The 19562-nt window shown below is 35.1% G+C and overlaps 1 protein-coding gene and 1 long non-coding RNA gene across 5 annotated transcripts in view; one reads left to right on the top strand and one right to left on the bottom strand.

Moving 5' to 3' along the window:
• ITFG1 (integrin alpha FG-GAP repeat containing 1) overlaps positions 1 to 19562 on the bottom strand; it is a 358049-nt gene that overhangs the window by 134715 nt on the left and 203772 nt on the right. For both annotated transcript variants that reach the window (XM_086689522.1, XM_086689523.1), the window contains one exon: positions 2722 to 2872. In XM_086689522.1, coding sequence (XP_086545648.1) covers positions 2722 to 2872 — 151 coding nt within the window. The remainder of the gene's footprint in view (positions 1 to 2721; positions 2873 to 19562) is intronic.
• Positions 11230 to 19562, top strand: part of LOC147573490 (uncharacterized) — a 50348-nt gene continuing 42015 nt past the window's right edge. For 2 of the 3 annotated variants that reach the window (XR_015244822.1, XR_015244820.1), the window contains exon 1: positions 11236 to 11356. This is a non-coding gene — a long non-coding RNA (uncharacterized LOC147573490). Of the gene's footprint in view, positions 11357 to 15406; positions 15521 to 19562 lie in introns of all 3 variants that reach the window. The other variant, XR_015244821.1, reaches the window with a different exon arrangement.

Below are 19562 nucleotides of genomic sequence, written 5' to 3'. Positions count from 1 at the left end.
AATGAAAATACATGCATGTTTATCATGTAAGTTTAAACCTTATTTATTCAACTTGATGTTTAAAATAAAAATATTATTAAAAGTATAAAACCTTTGAGAGGGGCAAACCACGAAACATACTCTTAACTATAGAGGACAAACTGATGGTTACCAGAGGGGAGGTTGGTGGGGTAATGGGGGAAATAGGTGATGGGGATTAAGGAGGGCACTTGTGATGAGCACCAGGTGATATATGGAAGTGCTGAATTACTATAGGGTACATTTGAAATTAATATTATACTCTTTGTTAACTAACTGGAATTTAAATAAAAACTTAAAAAAAGAAAGACCTTGGCACAATACCCTCCAGTTCAATCCACATTGTTGCTAATGGCAAGATTTCATTCCTTCTCATTGCCAAGTAGTATTCCATTGTATATATAAACCACATCTTCTTTATCCATTCATCAGTTGATGGGCATTTGTGCTCTTTCCATATTTGGCTTTTGCTCATTGGGGTCCATATGCCCCTATGAATCAGTACTCCTGTATTCTTTAGATAAATTCCTAGTAGTGCTATTGCTGGGTTGTAGGGTAATTCTATTTTTAATATTTTGAGGAACCTTCACACTGTTTTCCAGAGTGGCTGCACCAGTTTGCTTTCCCACCAAGAGTGCAAGAGGGTTCCCGTTCCTCGACATCCTTGCCAGCATCTGTTTTTTCCTGAGTTGTTAATTTTAGCCACTCTGACCAGTGTGAGGTGATATCTCGATGTGGTTAAGTAAAATAAGTCAGTCAGAGAAAGCCAGATAACATCTGTTTTCACTCATATGCAGAATTTGAGAAATGTAATAGAAGACCATGGAGGAAGGGAAGGGGAAAAAACTAGTTTCAAACAGAGAGGAAGGCAAACCATAAGAGACTCTTAAATACAGAGAACAAACTGAGGGTTGATTGGTAGGGGGTAGGGGTAGGGGAGAGGGGAAAATGGGTGATGGGCATTGAGGAGGACACTTGTTGGGATGAGCACTTGGTGTTGTATGTAAGTGATGAATCATGGGACTCCACTCCCAAACCCAAGAGCACATTGTTTACACTGTATGCTAGCTAACTTGACAATAAATTATAAAAAAAAAAAAAAAAAAAAAAAAATCCCCGTGTTAAAAAAAACCAAAACAAAACCTTGGAAATAGTAAAATATAAACAAAATGAAAAAAATCTGTAATTTTAATCCCTGGAGATAGCTGTTAACATTTTAGTAAATTTCTTTCTAGTCATATTTGCATGAATTTTTAAAGGCCTATGAAACGGAAGGCCAAATTGTTTTCAACCGTCAGAGAAAGAGAGCACCTTTTTAACTGTCCTGGTAACCACGGCATATTAACATTACTTTTCTGTAAAAAAGAGGGAGGCTTTGCTGATTATACTTGGGGGGAAAAGGTGTGCTCATTTAAATTCCATTTCACTATTATTTATTAAACTTTTTCTGAGTATACCTGACACACAATGTTACATTAGTTTCAGGGGTACAACACAGTGACTCAGCCACTGTATACCTTATGTTATGCTTGCCACAAGTGCAGTTCATTCCACTGATTCTTAATCAAACTGATCATTTATCATATTTTTTCATATGTTAGCCACATATGTTTTTTCTGTAAATTCACTATGTTCTGTTTTTCCAGTGGGAGTTTTTGGTGACTTGTATCAGTTTGCATAAACCCTTCTTATATTAATGATATTAGTTATTTGAGTCTTTCATAAATATTTTTTCCCCAGATTAAAAAACAATTTAAATTTCATTTATGATGTTTTTTATGTGCAAAAATTAAAAATTTATTTGTAGCCAATTCTCTTGAGTTTTTCCCCCTTATGTAGTTATTTAGTTATTTATTTACAAACCAAACTAAACCAAACCAAACCAAACCAAACCAAACCAAACCAAACCAAAAATGGGGTTAGGAGACATAAATGTCCTGATGGGCACTGAATTTTTTTTTTTAAATATAATTTATGGTCAAATTGGCTTGCATACAACACCCAGTGCTCATCCCAACAAGTGCCCTCCTCAACGCCCATCACCCATTTTCCCCTCTCCCCACTCCCCCATGTACCCTCAGTTGGTTCTCTGTATTTAAGACTCTCTTAAAAAGACATGGGATGAATTTTTTAAATAATCACATTATTTTACAAGGATATACTGTGATATATTAACTCTGGAATTTAATACATTTGGTATCAGAATTTATTATTTTTCTGCATGGTAAACTGGCTTTTCAAATTAGACTGGAGGAAACCAGTGCCCTGAGGGCCTTTCATTGTCACCTGGCAACTGCAGACAGAATCATAGGAATCCTTGGCAACAGTTCACAAAGTTAAAAGGGAGTAGTACTTCATTCACTCTTCTGTGATCTTGTACAGGTTTAAGACCCTGTTATCTGTTGGCTGTGCTTTTGTCTACTGGTGCATATACACATTTGCCCGTCTCAGAGCATGATTCTCTAGTGGCTTAATCTAAATAGGCACAAAATGAGATAAAGGCGTTTTCATATTTCACTGTACTGATCAGCTAGCGGTGTCGATAAATTTGTTCCCTGTGCCATCTAACATTAAAAGGGGCTTTCTTTAATTCATTAGCTTTCATTATCTCATCTACATTTTCTGGTCAAACATGGTGAAGTGAAAGTGAGATGAAGTGGATGGCAATTAGACTCCAAACATGCAGGAGACTTCTGAACTCACATCTTCATAAATGTCAAAGAAGGTGGCAACCATGGCATCTCTGATTTGATTTAGGTCCATCAGCTCCCAGTAGACTTTAAACATACGATGTGCCCCTTCACAGCTTGCATTATTACATGGAACATTCTCCAGTAAAAAGGCCTGCTGATTGCTGTAAGATAAAGGAAAGGCATTTAGTTAATATAACACACCATTGCTGTGTCGCATCAGCTGTGCTGTATGTCCTAGAATCAAAGATATGATAAATGGTATATAGTGAAATGATATGAAAAAAGCTCCACATTTTATTATTTTACTGTGTCATAAAAAACTGAAATTGTTGGCTATACTTTGTGAGCCTTTGACAAAAATCCTGAGGCTAATTGGTTGCAAGCCTCTCTCCTCTTATGTGGAGTTTCCAGGTCCATCCCTCTTTCTTCCCTTGCTAATCCATAGCCATTGACCATGTGGTTCCATTTCTGAGTTCCTGGACACTGCCATTATCCCTTCTGATGTGTATAACTCCCCAAATGAATATTTGCATTTTAAATGGAACCACCTGATATCCCCAAGTCTTGTAAAACCCAAAGCAGTGAATCTACAATGATAGAATTTCCACTTCCAGACAGGCAGTAGGGTGGATATTGCTTAGGTCCTTTCAGACAAAAGAAGCACTGTACTTTGTAAGGTTATGAAATCTTCCCTTTTATATGTGACTCTATAGGCGAAGTGGTTTTGAGCTTAGATTCTGGAGCCAGATTATGTGGATTCAAATTCTGACTGTCATTTAGCTGTTACTAATCTTGAGTAAATTAGTTAATCTCCTGAAGACTCCTATCCTTATTTGTAAACTGAGCAACGAGTACTTATATTAGGGGTGCCTGGGTGGCTCAGTAGGTTAAGCATCTGACTCTTGGTTTCAGCTCAGGTCATGATCTCATGGTTCATGAGACTGAGCCTCATGTCAGACTCTGCTAATAGCATGAAGCCTGCTTGGGATTCTGTCTTTCTCTCCCTCTCTCTCTGCTGCTCCCCTGCTCACACTCTCTCCCTCTCTCTCAAAAATAAATAAACTTTAAAAGAGTCAAGAATTATAAAAAGAGTTGTTATATTATAGGATTGTTATAAAAATAAAATGAAATACTGAATGCAAAATACTTAGAACAATTCTTGTTATCCAGTTAGATCTCAGTGAAAGTGTTTATGTTATCATCATTCTTATTTCTATAGTGCAATACCATGCCATGCAAAAATATTTCCTTTAGAAATAGAAGTAACTTTTGCAGTGTGATTTTATGTGATGGTTCCTATTATAGGCATTTCCCAATGTATATAGTTCTTTACTTCCCTCTACTTATACAAAAAGTAATAGGCTAAAGGTATTAAATTTTACTAGTGCTCAATTTTCTCTAATAGTTATTTTCAATAAAACTAAAAAGATATTTCCTTTTTTCCATATGAAAATACAACTTTGGGTATTAGCCTGAATCTGGACACTTTGGAAAAGAAAAAAAAAATGAGGAAAATTTCTTTCTGTTCAACACAGTAAGGGAACCTATGTACAAAATATTCAATTTGTATACTGTATTAAATATATAATTGACTTCAAATTATTCTAGATAAAAAATTCCAACACAAATAGTTTAGAATAATTCTTTAACAAAGGAAAAACACCCTCCCAGGTTGTAACAATTACCTGGAAAGCAATGAGGTGACTTTGCTCAAGACCTAACATATAACAGAAGGCATAATCATTTCTTGCCTCCTGTGTAGTAAGTGATTTTTAAATTATAATTTGTAATATTCTCCCCAGGTAATTAATCCATCGTACCTTTTTAGCCATGTAATTTTACTAGATATTTCACGGAAATGAAGACTATTCTATTTTGTTATTAAGGGATCATATTAAAACATGAGGACATGTGATAAAGGTAGCATTTCTACAATCTTCCGTAACCAAAGTATCATACTGGTCAACCTTTTGAGTGACTGTGCTGCACTAATTTCTTGTTTCAAAGTGAATGCATGGATTTCATTATTATAACTCTGGCTGCAACTTCAAATACACAACATAATCTACAACATTGTACAATTTAAAATGTCATTTTAATTTTTGTTATGAGTTTGTGAAGAGTATAAATGCCATGTACCATGGTTCTTGTCTCAATGCTCACTAACTACCTTGGTTTTGCAGTATTGAACTTGGGGTCTGTAAAATTTCAGTCCTTTAAAGTTTTACTGAACCTACAGGCACAGTCCAACATCTCACTTTTATAAACAAAATTTCATTTAAGCACAGGAAGGAAAAACCTTGATCCATTTGGGTTTGAAATCGATGAGAAGAAATGATCTTGCTTATTTACAGTCTGTCTCTTGATGTGTTCTTGTCAATTACAACACATGTATCTTTTTAAAAACTGTTTTTTCAAAACTATTACAAAGTTATTGCTAAATTCAAGTAACAGAGACATTTAAAAAACAAAATTCTTCCTTTCTAGGGATAACCATTGTTACTAATTTGGTATGCATGTTTCCAAACCTTCTAGGAACGTACAAATATGTAAGTATATATATCCTTAAAAAAACCTATTTAGGTTCTAGTATACAGATTCTTTATGCAACTGATTTCTTTATGTCCCATAATACAGCATACACAGGGAGAAAGGGATATAGTCTGAATGAGGACTTCTGATATCTATTTTGAAAAGACCCCTCAGAGAAGTTGTACTAGTTTATATCTCCCAGCAGCAGCCCATCAAATTGCCTGTTTTTCCACATGTGCATTCTTTCCAATGGCTACTCCACAATATGGCTAAGCCATCATTCATTCATTTTAACACTCTGCTATTGATAAGTAGTCTTCAATTGTTTTCCGTTACAGCATACCACTCATTCACACACCTATAAATATGTTATTCTCCCTTGGGAATTTGTACATAAATTTCCAAATGATAGTTATGTGGTCAAACAATATGCATATTTTAAATATCCATAGGTTAAGTGAAATGATCCTCTAAAAAATGCACCAATTTGTACTTCTAGTGTATGGGTATATCACTCTTCATATTTTGCCAGTTAGTGTTATTGCTTCCTATGCTTGCCAGGTGGGTAGCTTAAAAATCTCATTCTCCAGATTATAAGAGAAGCTGAGTATTACTTTCATATATATCAGCTATTTGTGCTTCTTCTGGGAACTGGCACTTTAATATATTTTTTTTTAATTATTGATTTTCAGGACATCTCTCAATGTTAGGGACCCTAACAACTTACCTGTTATTCTGACATCCTTGTTTGTAATGTAAGGGTAAAAATAGTATATTAAATCAAAAGGTTGTTTTAAGGATTAAATTAAAAAGTACAGAATAAATAGTTCAGTGTAGTACCTGGAACACAGCACAGCACACATTCAACATATGCTGTTATTATTATTGCTATACGTGCTGTAATTATTACTGATATGTTATAAACATTTTGCCCCAGCCTTTTATTTTGTTTTAAAAATCTATGGTGTTCTTCACTGAAAGGTTTATAATATTACAGTCATTTATGTCAATATTTTTCTTCATGGCACTGTAAGAAATGTTAAAGTCCATTGTGCAGATGGAAAATGAAACCAGATGAATATTACATTTATACAAAGCAGTGAAAATGTTAAATATATAGGCAAATAAATATTTTTATTATTTAAATCTCTTTAAAGATAACAGATAATTAAACAACACAGTGTGACATGAATGATGTAAGTAGATGTAAAACATGTGAAACAACAGCACCAAGGTCAGAAGGGGAGAAATGAAAATGTGCTATATTGTGTGGTTTTTCAACTGTATGAGAAGTGGTATGATATTGTTTGGAGAGAGACTGTGATAAGTTAAAGATGCATCCACTAAAATGACAAGATAAAGTTAATAATTTAACAAAAAAGACAAAATGGACTCATAAAAAATGCTCATCTAATTCAAATGAAGGCAGAAAAGGGAAAAGGCAACACTGTTGGTAGGAGTGGAAAATGGTACAGCCGCTATGACAAATGGTATGGAGGCTCCTCGAAAAACTAAACACAGAACTACCATATGATGCAGCAATCCCACTTACATACTGAAAGGATCTAAAATCAGAATCTCAAAGAGATATCTGAACTCCCATGTTTGCCACAGCAGTATTTACAGTAGCTAAAATATGGAAACAATCTGAATGTCCACCAGTTGATGAATGGAGAGAATGGGGTGGTGTGTGTGTGTGTGTGTGTGTGTGTGTGTGTGTGTGTGTGCTGGAAAATTACTCAGACTTAAAAAAGAAAGAAATCCTGACATTTGAAACAACATGGGTGAACCTGGGGGACATTACACTAAGTGAAATAAGCCAGGCACAGGAAGACAAATACTGTATGATTTCACATGTAGAATCTAAAAACACTGAACTCTTAGAAACAGAAAGCAGCATGGTAGTTGCCAGCAGCCAAGGAGTAGGGGGAAATGGGAGATGTTGGTCAAAGAATATAAATTTTCAGTTATAGGATGATTAAGTTCAGGGGATCTAATGTACAGCATGGTGATGATAGTTAACAGTACTGTACTGTATACTGAAAACTGTTATGAGAGTAAAGCTTTAATGTTCTCACTATAACAACAAGGATAAGAAAATGGTAATTACCTGAGATGAAGAATGCTAACTAATCTTAATGTAGTAAACATTTTGCAATATACATGTATGTTTATCATCATATTTGCACATCTTAAATTTATACAATGTAATATGTAAACTATATGTCATAAGGCTGGAAAAAAAGAAAAGAGTAATCAGCAACAGTGACATTCAAAAATATTTGGAAGTTAAATGCTACTAAAAATCTATTGGTAAAAGAAGGGATCAAAAGGGAAATTACAAAGTACTTTGAATTGGACAAAAATGAAGACACACATATCAAGATTTGTAGTATGTCACTAAAACAGTATTTAGAGGGAAATTTATAACATTAGATACTTCACTAGGAAAGAAGAAAAGTCTCAAATGAATGACCTCAGTTTCTTTCTTAAGACAATGGAACTAGAAGAGCAAATGAATAGTAAAATAAGACAGGAAATAATGACACAGAGAAAAGCAATTAAGTAGAAAACAAAAACAGTACAGAAAATCAATGAAACCAAAGACGGTTTTTTGTGAAGAATAACTTTGATAAACTTGATAACTTGATAAACCTCCAAATGAAATGGAAGAAGACACAAAATACAACTATCCTGAATAAGAGAGATAACACCAGTACAGAGTTTACTGGTATTAAAAGATAATAAAGAAATGTCACGAAAAACTTGTACCAATATAATTGACAAATCAGATGATTATCACAAGGGTGAGTACAGTACAATAAGATATTTTGAGAGACAGAGACCATATTCACCTAACTTAAACATTATAGTACATTATAATTCTATTTTATTATTAGTTATTATTGTTAATTGACTATGCTTAATTTACAAATTAAACTTTCTCATAGTTCTATATATATAGGAAAAAATAGTATATATAGGGCTCAGTACTATCAGCAGTTTCAGGTATCCATTGGGGGGTCTTGGAACATACTTCTCATGGAGAAGGGGTGAGAGGTACTGTAATATCAAACAAAATTTGGCAGACTTTTTTTTTTTTTTGCAAAAATTGAAAAACAGCCTAAAATACAATAGAAAATGCCAAGGATCTAAAATAGCTAAAATAAGTTTGAAAAAGAGTAAAGTTGGAGGACTTACACTATCTGAATTTACTACTCATATAAAACGACAGTGAAAGAGATGTGGTTCTGTTGCAAAGACGAACATCAGAACAGAATAGAATGAAGAAATATACCCACTGATACACACATGGCCAACTGGCTTTCATCGAAGTACAAAAGCAATTGAGTAGAAAAAGGAATTCTTTCTTCTTTGTTTCAAGAGAGAGACAGAGTACGAGTGGGGGAGGGGCACAGAAAGAGGGAGACACAGAATCTGAAGCAGGCTCCAGGTTCCAGAGCGCGACATAGGGCTCGAACCCATGGATCGTGAGATCATGACCTGGGATCATGACCTGAGCCAAAGTTGGATGCTTAACCAACTGAGCCACCCAGATGCTCCTCTTCTTTGTTTTCTTTTCTTTTCCTTTCCTTTCTTTCTTTTCTTTTTTTTTTTGAATTCTTTTCAATAAATGGTGCTGGAACAGTTTACAAAAAAAGAAACTTGGATCCATACAGAAATATTAACTCAAAATGGATCACAGACCTAAATATAAAATGTAGGACTATAAAAAAATAGTACAAGAAGGCACACGAGAAAATCTTTGTGACTGAGTTAGGTAAAGATTTCTTTCTTAGATATGACACTAAAAACCGGAGCCCATGTATGAATTTTTAAAAAGTTAAGCACTTCTTGCCCTTTAAAAGACACTGTTCAGAGAACAAAGGGATAAGCTAGAGATGAAAGAAAATATTTGCAAATAATAGTAATAAAGGATTTGTATACAAAGAGCTTTCAAAACTCAGCTGAGAAAACAAATATCCTGGGGCACCTGTATGGCTTGTTGGTTAAGGGTCCGACTCTTGATTTTGGCTCAGCTCATAATCCTAAGGTTGTGGGATTAAGCTCCATGGTCAGTGTGGAGCCTGCTTAAGATTCTCTCTCTCTCCCTCTGCCCCTCTCCCCAGCTCTCATGCATACATTGTCTATAAAAGAGAGAGAAAGAGAGAGAGAGAGAGAGAGAGAGAGAGAGAACAAATGTCTCAAATAAAAGGCAAAAGACCTGAACAGACACTTTACCAAAGATCTATGAAAAGCAAATAATTACATGAAAATATGTTAAATAATCATCAGTTATTAGAGGAACTGAAATTAATACTACAAAGAACTACACTACAAACAAAATAGCTGAAATTAAAAAGACTGACCATACCAATGTTGAAAATGTGAACCAAAAAATTAAATGTGCACCTTCCAAAAGACCAAACATTCCATTCCTTGACATTTGCCCAAGACAAATAAAAGCTTGCATGACTTTTTTTTTTTTTTCCCAACGTTTTTTATTTATTTTTGGGACAGAGAGAGACAGAGCATGAACGGGGGAGGGGCAGAGAGAGAGGGAGACACAGAATCGGAAACAGGCTCCAGGCTCCGAGCCATCAGCCCAGAGCCTGACGCGGGGCTCGAACTCCTGGACCGCGAGATCGTGACCTGGCTGAAGTCGGACGCTTAACCGACTGCGCCACCCAGGCGCCCCTGCATGACTTTTATAAGAGTGATCACAGTAGACTATTTTTAACAAACAGACCTGGTAAGAACCCAATGTCCAGCAACATGTAAATGGATATAATAAGCAAATTGTGATATACCTGTACAATGGAATACTCCTCAGCTAAAAGCAACAATGAACTAAGATACATGTAACAGCATGGATGAATCTCAATATTATAATGCAGAGTGAGAGAACCCAGACATAAAAGAGCATAAAATCCACGATTTCACTGATACAAAATAGTAGAAAATGCAATCTAATCTACAGAGATGAAAAGAAGATTGGTGGTTGCCTGTGGGATGAGGGAAGGGTAGGAGTGGAAGGGTAGCTTACCAAGGGTTAAAAAGAAACATATGGGTTGTGTATATGTTCTTCATCTTGACTGTAGTATTATTTTCATAGGTGGTATATGTCAAAACTTATCAATGTACACACTTTAAAGACATGCACTTTACTTTGTCAATTAAACCTCAATGAAGCTTTTAAAAAATGTTACTCCTTCATGACAAAAAACGAAACACAAGCAAGAAAAGAAAAACTAATCTTGGCATCATTCAAACGAAAAACATTTGTGCCTCAAATGATACCATCAAGAAAGTGAAAAGATGATTCACAGGCCGAGAGCCAATTTTTGCAAATCACGTATCTAACAAAAGGGACTTGTTTGTAGAAGATACAAAGAATTTTTAAAATTTATTTATTTATTTATTTATTTATTTATTTATTTATTTACTTATTTGGAGAGAGAAAGAGAGAGAGAAAGCATGAGTGAGGGAAGGGCAAACAGAGTAGGATAGAGACAATCCTGAGCAGACTCTGTGCTGTCAGTGCAGAGCCCAGCATAGGGTTTGATACAGTTGGATGCTTAAGTGACTGAGCCACCAGGTGCCCCAAGAATTCTTGTATCTCAATGATACAAAAGCAAATAACCTATATTGTAAATGTGGGCAAAGGATCTAAATGGACAATTATTGTCTGGGTGGCTTTGATTTCAGCTCAGGTCATCATCTTATGGTTTGTGAGACTGTGCCTCTTGTAGGTCTCTGGGCTGACAGTGTGGAGCCCAGGTAGGGATTCTTTCTCTCTTCCCTCTCTCACAAAATAAATAAATATTAAAATAAATAAATAAATGGACAACTATCAAAGGAAGATATACAAACGGCCAAGAAGCACATGAAAAGCTCAAAATCATTAGTCATCAGGAAACTGCAAACCACAATGACATGATATTTCATACTCATTAGGATAGCTATAATAAAAAAGACAAATGCTGGTGAGGCTGTGGAGAAGCTGGAACCCTCATACACAGCTGGGGGAAAAGTAAAATGGTGCTGCTGCTTTGGAAAACATTCTGGTAGTTCCTCAAATGGTTAAACACAGAGCTCCATTCCACTTCCAGGTATGTCTCAAGAGAAATGAAAACATGTCTGCACAAAAACTTATATATGAATGTTGATAGTAGTATTATTCATAATAGCCAAAAAGTAGAGACAACTCATATGTCACATTCACTAGATGAATGAATAAAATGTGGTAAATCCATACAATGGAATATATTCAACAACAGAAAGAAATGAAATACTGGTATGAAAAACATGCTACCGAATGGACGAACCTGGACCCATTATTCCAAGTCAAACAAGCCAGTCATAGAATATCATGTATTATTTGATTGCATTTATATGAAATGACCAGAATAGGTAAAACTAGAGAGAGAGAGAGAGAGAGAGAGAGAGAGAGAGAGAGAGAGAAAGAGAGAGAGTAGATGAGTGGTTTCCTAGGGCTGGTGAGATTGGAGACTGACTAAGGTACGTGGGGCTTCTTTTCAGGGTAATGAAAATGTTCTAATAGTGATTGTGGTGATGGATACACAACTCTAAATATACTAAAAGACACTGAATATAGAGGTAATGGGTGAATTGTATAGTGTGTGAATTCTATCTCAATAAAATTTATGTTAATAAAAAAACCCAGAATAGCAGAAAATTTTAACCCATTAAAAAATCCATGGGAAACGTTTAAAAGACATAAACATGTAAAATGCACATATCAAATGCCTTTTCTCTGAATAGGCTGGTATTTGCACATCTAGCATGCAGCCTTTTGAGTCTGGTTTTAATTTCTCTTTCAAGTCTAGAAAATTGGTGGTGTTTCTTGATACATTACCACTTGACAAAGTTTGGTTTATTCTAGGTTGTTAATATGCTGGGTGCATCTGTCTTATTTCTCATTAAGAAAGGTAGCTGATGGATCATTTAACTTGAAGTTTGATTTTCTCCCTGGCTGCTCTTAGAGCTTGTGTGTCCACTTTAGTCATTTCTATCTCCAGTGAGTTCTGCTCTTCTAGATTGTCCTTAACTCTCTTCCTCTTAATTCCCCAATTTCATTATCAGCCTAGGCTCATATGGAAGGAAAAGACCTTCAGTTTGAGGGTATGTCTATCTTTCTGTGTAAACCTTAAGAAAGGCAGCTCTACACACAGAAGAAATACAAATTAAGAAACACAAATATGTCCATTAGGCATACTCTAAAAATAAAATAATTCTTTTATTTTTGAATTGCTGCTCTGAAACCATGCTGCCAGCTACTGGTAAATGCAGAATCCTTGGCTACGCCAATATAACAAAGTAAAACTTCCACTTTGAAATACTAAAAATTATTGAAGTCTTTCTGTAATACAGACTTACAACTGGAGATATTCAAAAGAGATGATAAATTTGATATCCAGAACAAAGTTCACGTGGGCTCTGGGTAAAAGCAATAAATTTATTCCCCAAACAGCATCTAGGATGTAAGATTCAGTGGGCACAGAAAATGTTTCTTGAATGAAAGGAGGAAGCAAGCATGTTTTTGTAGAGCAAGGCCAACTGAAAGGCAAAACTTAACAGGATATAAAACTTACTGCTAACTGTTCCTGTTAAATTATTGGTTAGAAAAGATTTTGCCATGTTTTAATATATCTTTATTCAAAGATGTACTTTATACTGGCCAACTTGGTAGCCACTACAGCACCTTCTTTCTAGTTACTATTATATGTAATTTTTTATTATGAAAAATGAAATATAAAATGTGATCATTTTATTTGTTAGTTGGGTGAGACCAAAAACAGGATATTCAGACTTTAAGAATGAGAAATTCATGGATATAACACAATTTATAAAGTACACATGCAAAAGGAACAAGGATATGTTAGGAAATTATACCAGTTCTGGTTTAGATGTAGGGGAAAGGGAAAGAGGAAATGAGGAAAGAGGGAAATGAAGGACGACCTCCACATTTCTGGTTTGAATAATGTAAGTGATGGTACCACCACCTGAGATAAACAGTACACTATGAACAGGTTTCGGGGAGAGAAGATACTTTCAGGTTTGGGGTGCCATAGGTACAGCTTTCAGGGGAAGATCTATTAGGCACTAATATACACAGGTATAAGGCCTAGATAAAGGGATTTAAAAGTCTTAAGCTTATAAGTGGCATTTAGAATAGCCAAAGTAGGTGATGAACAGGCAGGAGAACAAAGGGCTGAGAATGCAACCCCAAGAAACACCAGTAGTTACAGTGGCCCAGATGAAAAGGGGTTCTCAGAAGAGATGGTATAGGAGCAGTTAGAGAGGGTACAGAGAAGACCAGAAGAATTTTAGGAGTAAATCATCAACAACCCATAGTAGGCAAGAATCTGGTGACATAAAGACTAAGTGCTCACTGGATTTGTCAATTAGAAGTCATTGGGGCTGAATGAGATATTTAGTAGAGTGGAGTGGGTTGACGCTAAAATGACAGGTGAATCTGAAGTGATTATAGTAGAGATTGTCCAGAGTCACAATTTTTTTTTTTTAAAAATTCTGGAGAGACTTGCAATTACTTAAAGAATGAAGGAAAGAGGGTGGAATGAGAAGATTTTGAAGACAAAGGATGCAAAGATCCAGAGGATCCAGACGGAATTGAAATGGAGATGGCATCACAGAGGGACAGAGAATCGATGAGGAAACTGTTACAGTAATTCTAGGTAGGGACAAAGTGACTTGATCCAGGGAGGTGGCAGTGATGATGGAAAAGAAAGGTAATTTAACTCTTCTAGGCTAAAATGATAGGGGCCATGATAATATCTTTGTAGTAAACTGGGAATTATGAGCAAGGGTTGGATGTAAAGAGAAGGGGAACTATGATTATGGTTGGATATCTACATGACAGACAAGGCAAGGTGTGAGATACAGATCTGGGAGTTATTCACTTAGAGGTTAAGATAACTTGTGCTATAAATCTGAATGGAATAGCCCAGGAGAGAAATACAGTTAAGAAGTGTCAACAGCTGAAGATTCCACCTTGTAGAATGTCCTTGGGGGCAGATAAAGGGTAAAACAAAAAAAACCAAAACCCTGTGATTGAGAGAACATGTCATTCAACATTAGAAATGATTTCTTTGAATATGTGAACTTTAGCTAAATACATCTCATGTGATTTTTTTTTTTGAATTATGCTGCATGACAGTGCAAGCATTCAATTACTAAAGATTGGTTAAATTAACCCAATGGAATATTTTACAATTAAAATATTACAAAAGTAATTATTATTGACATAAAATTGTTCATAATACATTAAGTGAGAAAACATGTCACAAAACAGTATTAATGGTATGATCTTGTTTTGTAATACAAATGGAACACCACGCACATACTCATACACACACTCGTGAGCACACAGAGACTTAGAGCAGGTTTTGGAAGGATACATACCCAAGATGGATACATACCCAAGATTAATGGTGGTTGTCTCTTGGTAGGCAGGGTTTTAGGCATGTTTTACTTTATTTCTTTTGATATGTACTTATATTTCTGTAGTAAGCAGAAAACAGTATTTTCTTATAGTCCCCAGTCATTCTCACATCACCTATTTTTAATTCACAGCCTAGTCTTAGCACTACTTTATATTTTTCCTATTTTTGATTTGCTTGTTTATTGCCTACCTTTCGCAAATTTATCTCTCTTATTCACACTTGTATCTTCAGCATCCAAAGTCTGCTTCAATACAATAGGCACTCAATAAATATTTAAGTAAAAGTTTATAAGTAATGCTTTTGTAATAAGAAAAATAAACACTAAAACTTAATTTATTGTTAAGCCTGTTTCTCCTAAGTTTCTCTATTTTAGAAGTGACCAAATAAGTTAGAAACAAAGGAAAATGGTGGAGATGTAGCTTACTTTACCCCCAATGGACTTTATCCCCAATAACACTCTGAATCTGAAGACAGTCAAATATTTCTCTGGTCTGCCTGCTGAGATACCTGACAAAGCCCAGACTAGCCTTGGATTGTTGCACAAGAAAAGACTGAAAGTGACAAGTTGATATGACTCATTTTTATAAAAAAGCAATCTCAGAACACACAAATCTTGCATCCTCCAGGTAAGCTCCTAGTAATGTTCTACACTTATTTCAATGTCATTGCTTACAGCTATGTGATTCCTCTTTGAGGATGCCGTCAGAAACTGCTGAGTCTTCTGTGATCTTCAGTGATGGTAAATCTTCAATGTGAGCAGTAAATGTGAACTTAGGTATTATTATTAAGGTCAGTAAATAGGTTCGTTAGTATAATATTTGTACAAAATCAAAGTATATATGAAGCAGTGAGACTTATGTAAACCTGACTCTTTAATGGACTTATTTTTATTGAAATATAATTCATACATCATAAAATTCACTATTTTAAAGTGTTCAATTTAGTAGTGTAGTATATTCATTAGGTTATACAACCATTGGCATTATCAAATTTGAGATTATTTTCATCATGCTCACATAAAATCCCATACCCATTAGTAGTCACTTCCCATATAGGCAATTATTACAGAAGAATTTTTGAAGTGTTTTAAACATCAGTAGAGAAATGCCTATTTTATGAAGATGGCTTCTTTGGACAACTGATTCATCTGTATGTATTGTTTTTAGATAAATATCAGTCATATTCATTTGTATTTGGGGATACCAATGAAATTCAATCAAGGAAAACAAACTGTATTGGCACCAGGCATATTTTCTTTTTACATCACATTCTAAAATCAACTGTGAAATGTCCATTAGTTCATGAAAGATAAGAAATCCAAAGTACTTGATTACCTGTGAGACAAAAGAACTAATCACATTTAAGTTCAATTTTATCTTCTTGGGAACAGTCTGATAACATGCTGAGTTAAGATAATTATGTATCTTTAAAAAAGGGCATTGTCCCATCAATGAGAATACATTAAAATAAGATTAAACCAGGACTGTGTATATAATCACCTATTAAACCCTTTATTAAGCAGAGGACAAAACATTTAGATAATTAACTAAAACTTTGAAAGAAAAAGAAGAAGCACAATTAGTGCTTCTATAAAACTGAAAACTTTTTCCTAGTCAGGTCTTTCTTGGCCCTGAGTGACCCTAAGTGACCAAACTTAAGATTTAAGTTCATCATCTTAAGTTACTTTTTACCATTACTCAAAAGTAAGATAAAATTCTCTGTTCTTGGGATAATGATGGCTTTAAAACTGCCAGGTAATGGCATACCGATGATAATGAAACTTTATAGAAAATATTAACTATGACTCCCGTGTTAGGCTAATCATGCTAACAAATAATAAGTGGTTGAAAATGTAGAGTCTTGAACTACTGTGGAAAAGACCATGAGTTCACTTTATGTTCAATGGGAAAAAACCTGAGGAAGTGTATTTAAATACCTCAGTTATGATAAAAAAAAAAGGAGCCTGGATTTGGTCAGTCCATGGTTTCTCCTTTGCCCTTTAGAACTCTATTTCTGGGCACCTGGGTGGCTCAGTTGGTTAAGCGTCTGACTTTGGCTCAGGTCATGATCTCGCAATTCAAAGTCTATATCATATGAAAAATGACAAATATGTTCTATTCTCACTCTGGTGATCTGCTTGGCTTCTGATGTTCACTTATTCGGAAGGGAGGGAAGGAGTTTCTAAGACCTAAAAACATTTAAAAAGCATTTTAAAAGTTAACATGGGTTTTATATACCAGATTTCTGTTATTTTAATAGTTTCCCTTGCATGGATTCATGTTCCTAAATCTTTTGATGTTATTCTCTTTTGTTTAGTTGACATTAGTCGTCCACTTCCTGAAAGGACTAAGAATGAATACTATACATTCTTGGAATGTGAAAATCTGAGGCCTCTTCTCTGCTATTATATTTCTTAAATTGCTGCTTTTGCATTATAAAGGGCATCTTCTGTGAAATGCCAATCATGAATCTAAACCAAAATGCAAGCAAATATACAAAAACAGATATTTATAAAATATGGTACCTTTTCATATGATGGTGTTGTACCTTAAACAAGCACAAGTGCTCAAGTCAGTGGAGTGAACATCATTTACATACTGGAGTTGATACACACACACACACACACACACACACACACACACACACACACACACACACACACATTTAAGGTCCTAAATTCTACTATATGTATAATGCTTCACAGACTGAGAGATTAATATATATGCTGTCCAATAATTCCAGAAATATAGTAAAAAGGCTAGAGGAATGCATTTTCATATGTATTTTCTATTTCACTTCACAATATATATTATGTGTTAACATGGATTACACAAATCCATATACAAATACACACACATACACATACATACATTTATGGGTGATTTAATGAATTTTCAAGAGTAATTTTGCCTTTTTCAGACTGATTTCCAAGCCTAAATTATGATTCTGCCATAGACCAAAATGCAAATAGTGATCATCTGTGGATGATGTCATTATGGGTGCTTTTAATTTAGTTTTTTTTTCTTTTTCAAAATTTTCTTTAAATTCTAGTTAGTTAACATACAGTGCAATATTGGTTTCAGGAGTAGCATTCTGTGATTCATCACTTACATACAATACTCAGTGCTCATCATAACAAGTGCCCTCCTAAATATCAATCATCCGTCTAGTCCATCCCCCACCCACACCCCTCCATCACCCTCTATCATTGTTTGTTCTCTATTATTAAGAGTCTCTATGGTTTGTCTCCCTCTTCGCTTTTCTCCCCCCTCCAATATGTTCATCTGTTTTGTTTCTTAAATCCCACATATGAGTGAACTAATATGGTATTTGTCTGTCTCTGACTGATTTATTTCACTTAGCATAATGCACTCTAGCTCCATCCATGCTGTTGCAAATGGCAAGACTTCATTCGTTTTGATGGCTGAATAATATTCCATTGTATATATATCCCATATCTTTATCCATTCATCAGTTGATGGACACTTGGGCTCTGTCCATAGTTTGGCCATTTGTATAATATTGCTATAAACACTGGGATGCATGTACCCCTTCAAATCTGTATTTTTGTATCTTTAGGTAATACCTAATAGTACAATTGCTGGGTCATGGAGTAGTTTTATTTTTAACTTTTTGAAAACCTCCATACAGTTTTCCAGAGTGGCTGCACCAATTTGCATTCCTACCAACAGTGCAAGAGGGTTCCCCTTTCTCTGCATCCTCATCAACATCTGTTGTGTCTTGTGTTGTTAATTTTGGCCATTCTGACGGGTGTGAGGTGGTGCTGCACTGTGGTTTTGATTTGTATTTCCCTGATGATGAGTGATGTGGAGCATCCTTTCATGTGTCTATTAGCCATCTGGATGTCTTCTTTGGAAAAGTGTCTATTCATGTCTTCTGCCCATTTCTTCACTGGATTATTTGTTTTTGGGTGCTGAGTTTGATAAGTTCATTATAGATTTTGGATAATAACCCTGTATCTGGTATGGCATTTGCAAATATCTCCTCCCATTCTGTTGGCTGCCTTTTAGTTTTGTTGATTGTTGCCTTTGCTGTGCAGAAGTTTTTTTATCTTGATGAAGTCCCAATAGTTCATTTTTTTGCTTTTGTTTCCCTTGCCTCTGGAGACATGTCAAATAAGAAGTTGCTCTGGCTGAGGTCAGATAGGTTGCTGCCTTTTTTCTCTTCCAGGATTTTGATGGTCTCCTGTATCACATTTAGGTCTTTCATCCACTTCGAATTTGTTTTTGTGTGTGGTATAAGTAAGTTGGACAATTTCATTCTCCTGTGTGTTGCTGTCCAGTTTCCCCAGCTCCATTTTCTGAAGAGACCTTTTTCCATTGGATATTCTTTCATGCATTGTTGAAGATTAGATTATAGTTGTGGGTCCATTTTTGGGTTCTCTAATCTGTTCCATTTTATCTATGTCTTGATGACTACATACTGTCTTGACTACAGCTTTGTCATGTATTTTGACATCTGGAATCGTGATATATCCAGATTTGCTTTTCTTTTTCAGGATTGCTTTGGCTATTTGGGGTGTTTTGTGATCCCATACAAATTTTGGGATTGTTTGTTCTAGATCTGTGAAATTTACTGGTGGTACTTTGATGGGGATTGCATTAAATGTGTAGATTGCCTTGGGTGGTACAGACATTTTAATAATGCTTGCTCTTTCAACCTACGAGCATTGAATGTTTTTGCATTTGTGTCCTCTTCAATTTCTTTCATAAGAGTTCTGTAGTTTCCAGAGGACAGATCTTTTACCTCTTTGGGTATCTAATTGTTTTTGGTGCAATTGTAAATGAGATCATTTCCATGATTTCATTTT

The sequence above is a fragment of the Puma concolor genome, chromosome E2 (assembly GCF_028749965.1).
Source record: "Puma concolor isolate L17-30 chromosome E2, mPumCon1.1.hap2, whole genome shotgun sequence".
NCBI lineage: Eukaryota > Metazoa > Chordata > Mammalia > Carnivora > Felidae > Puma > Puma concolor.
This window is presented reverse-complemented; position numbering and strand designations above follow the sequence as displayed.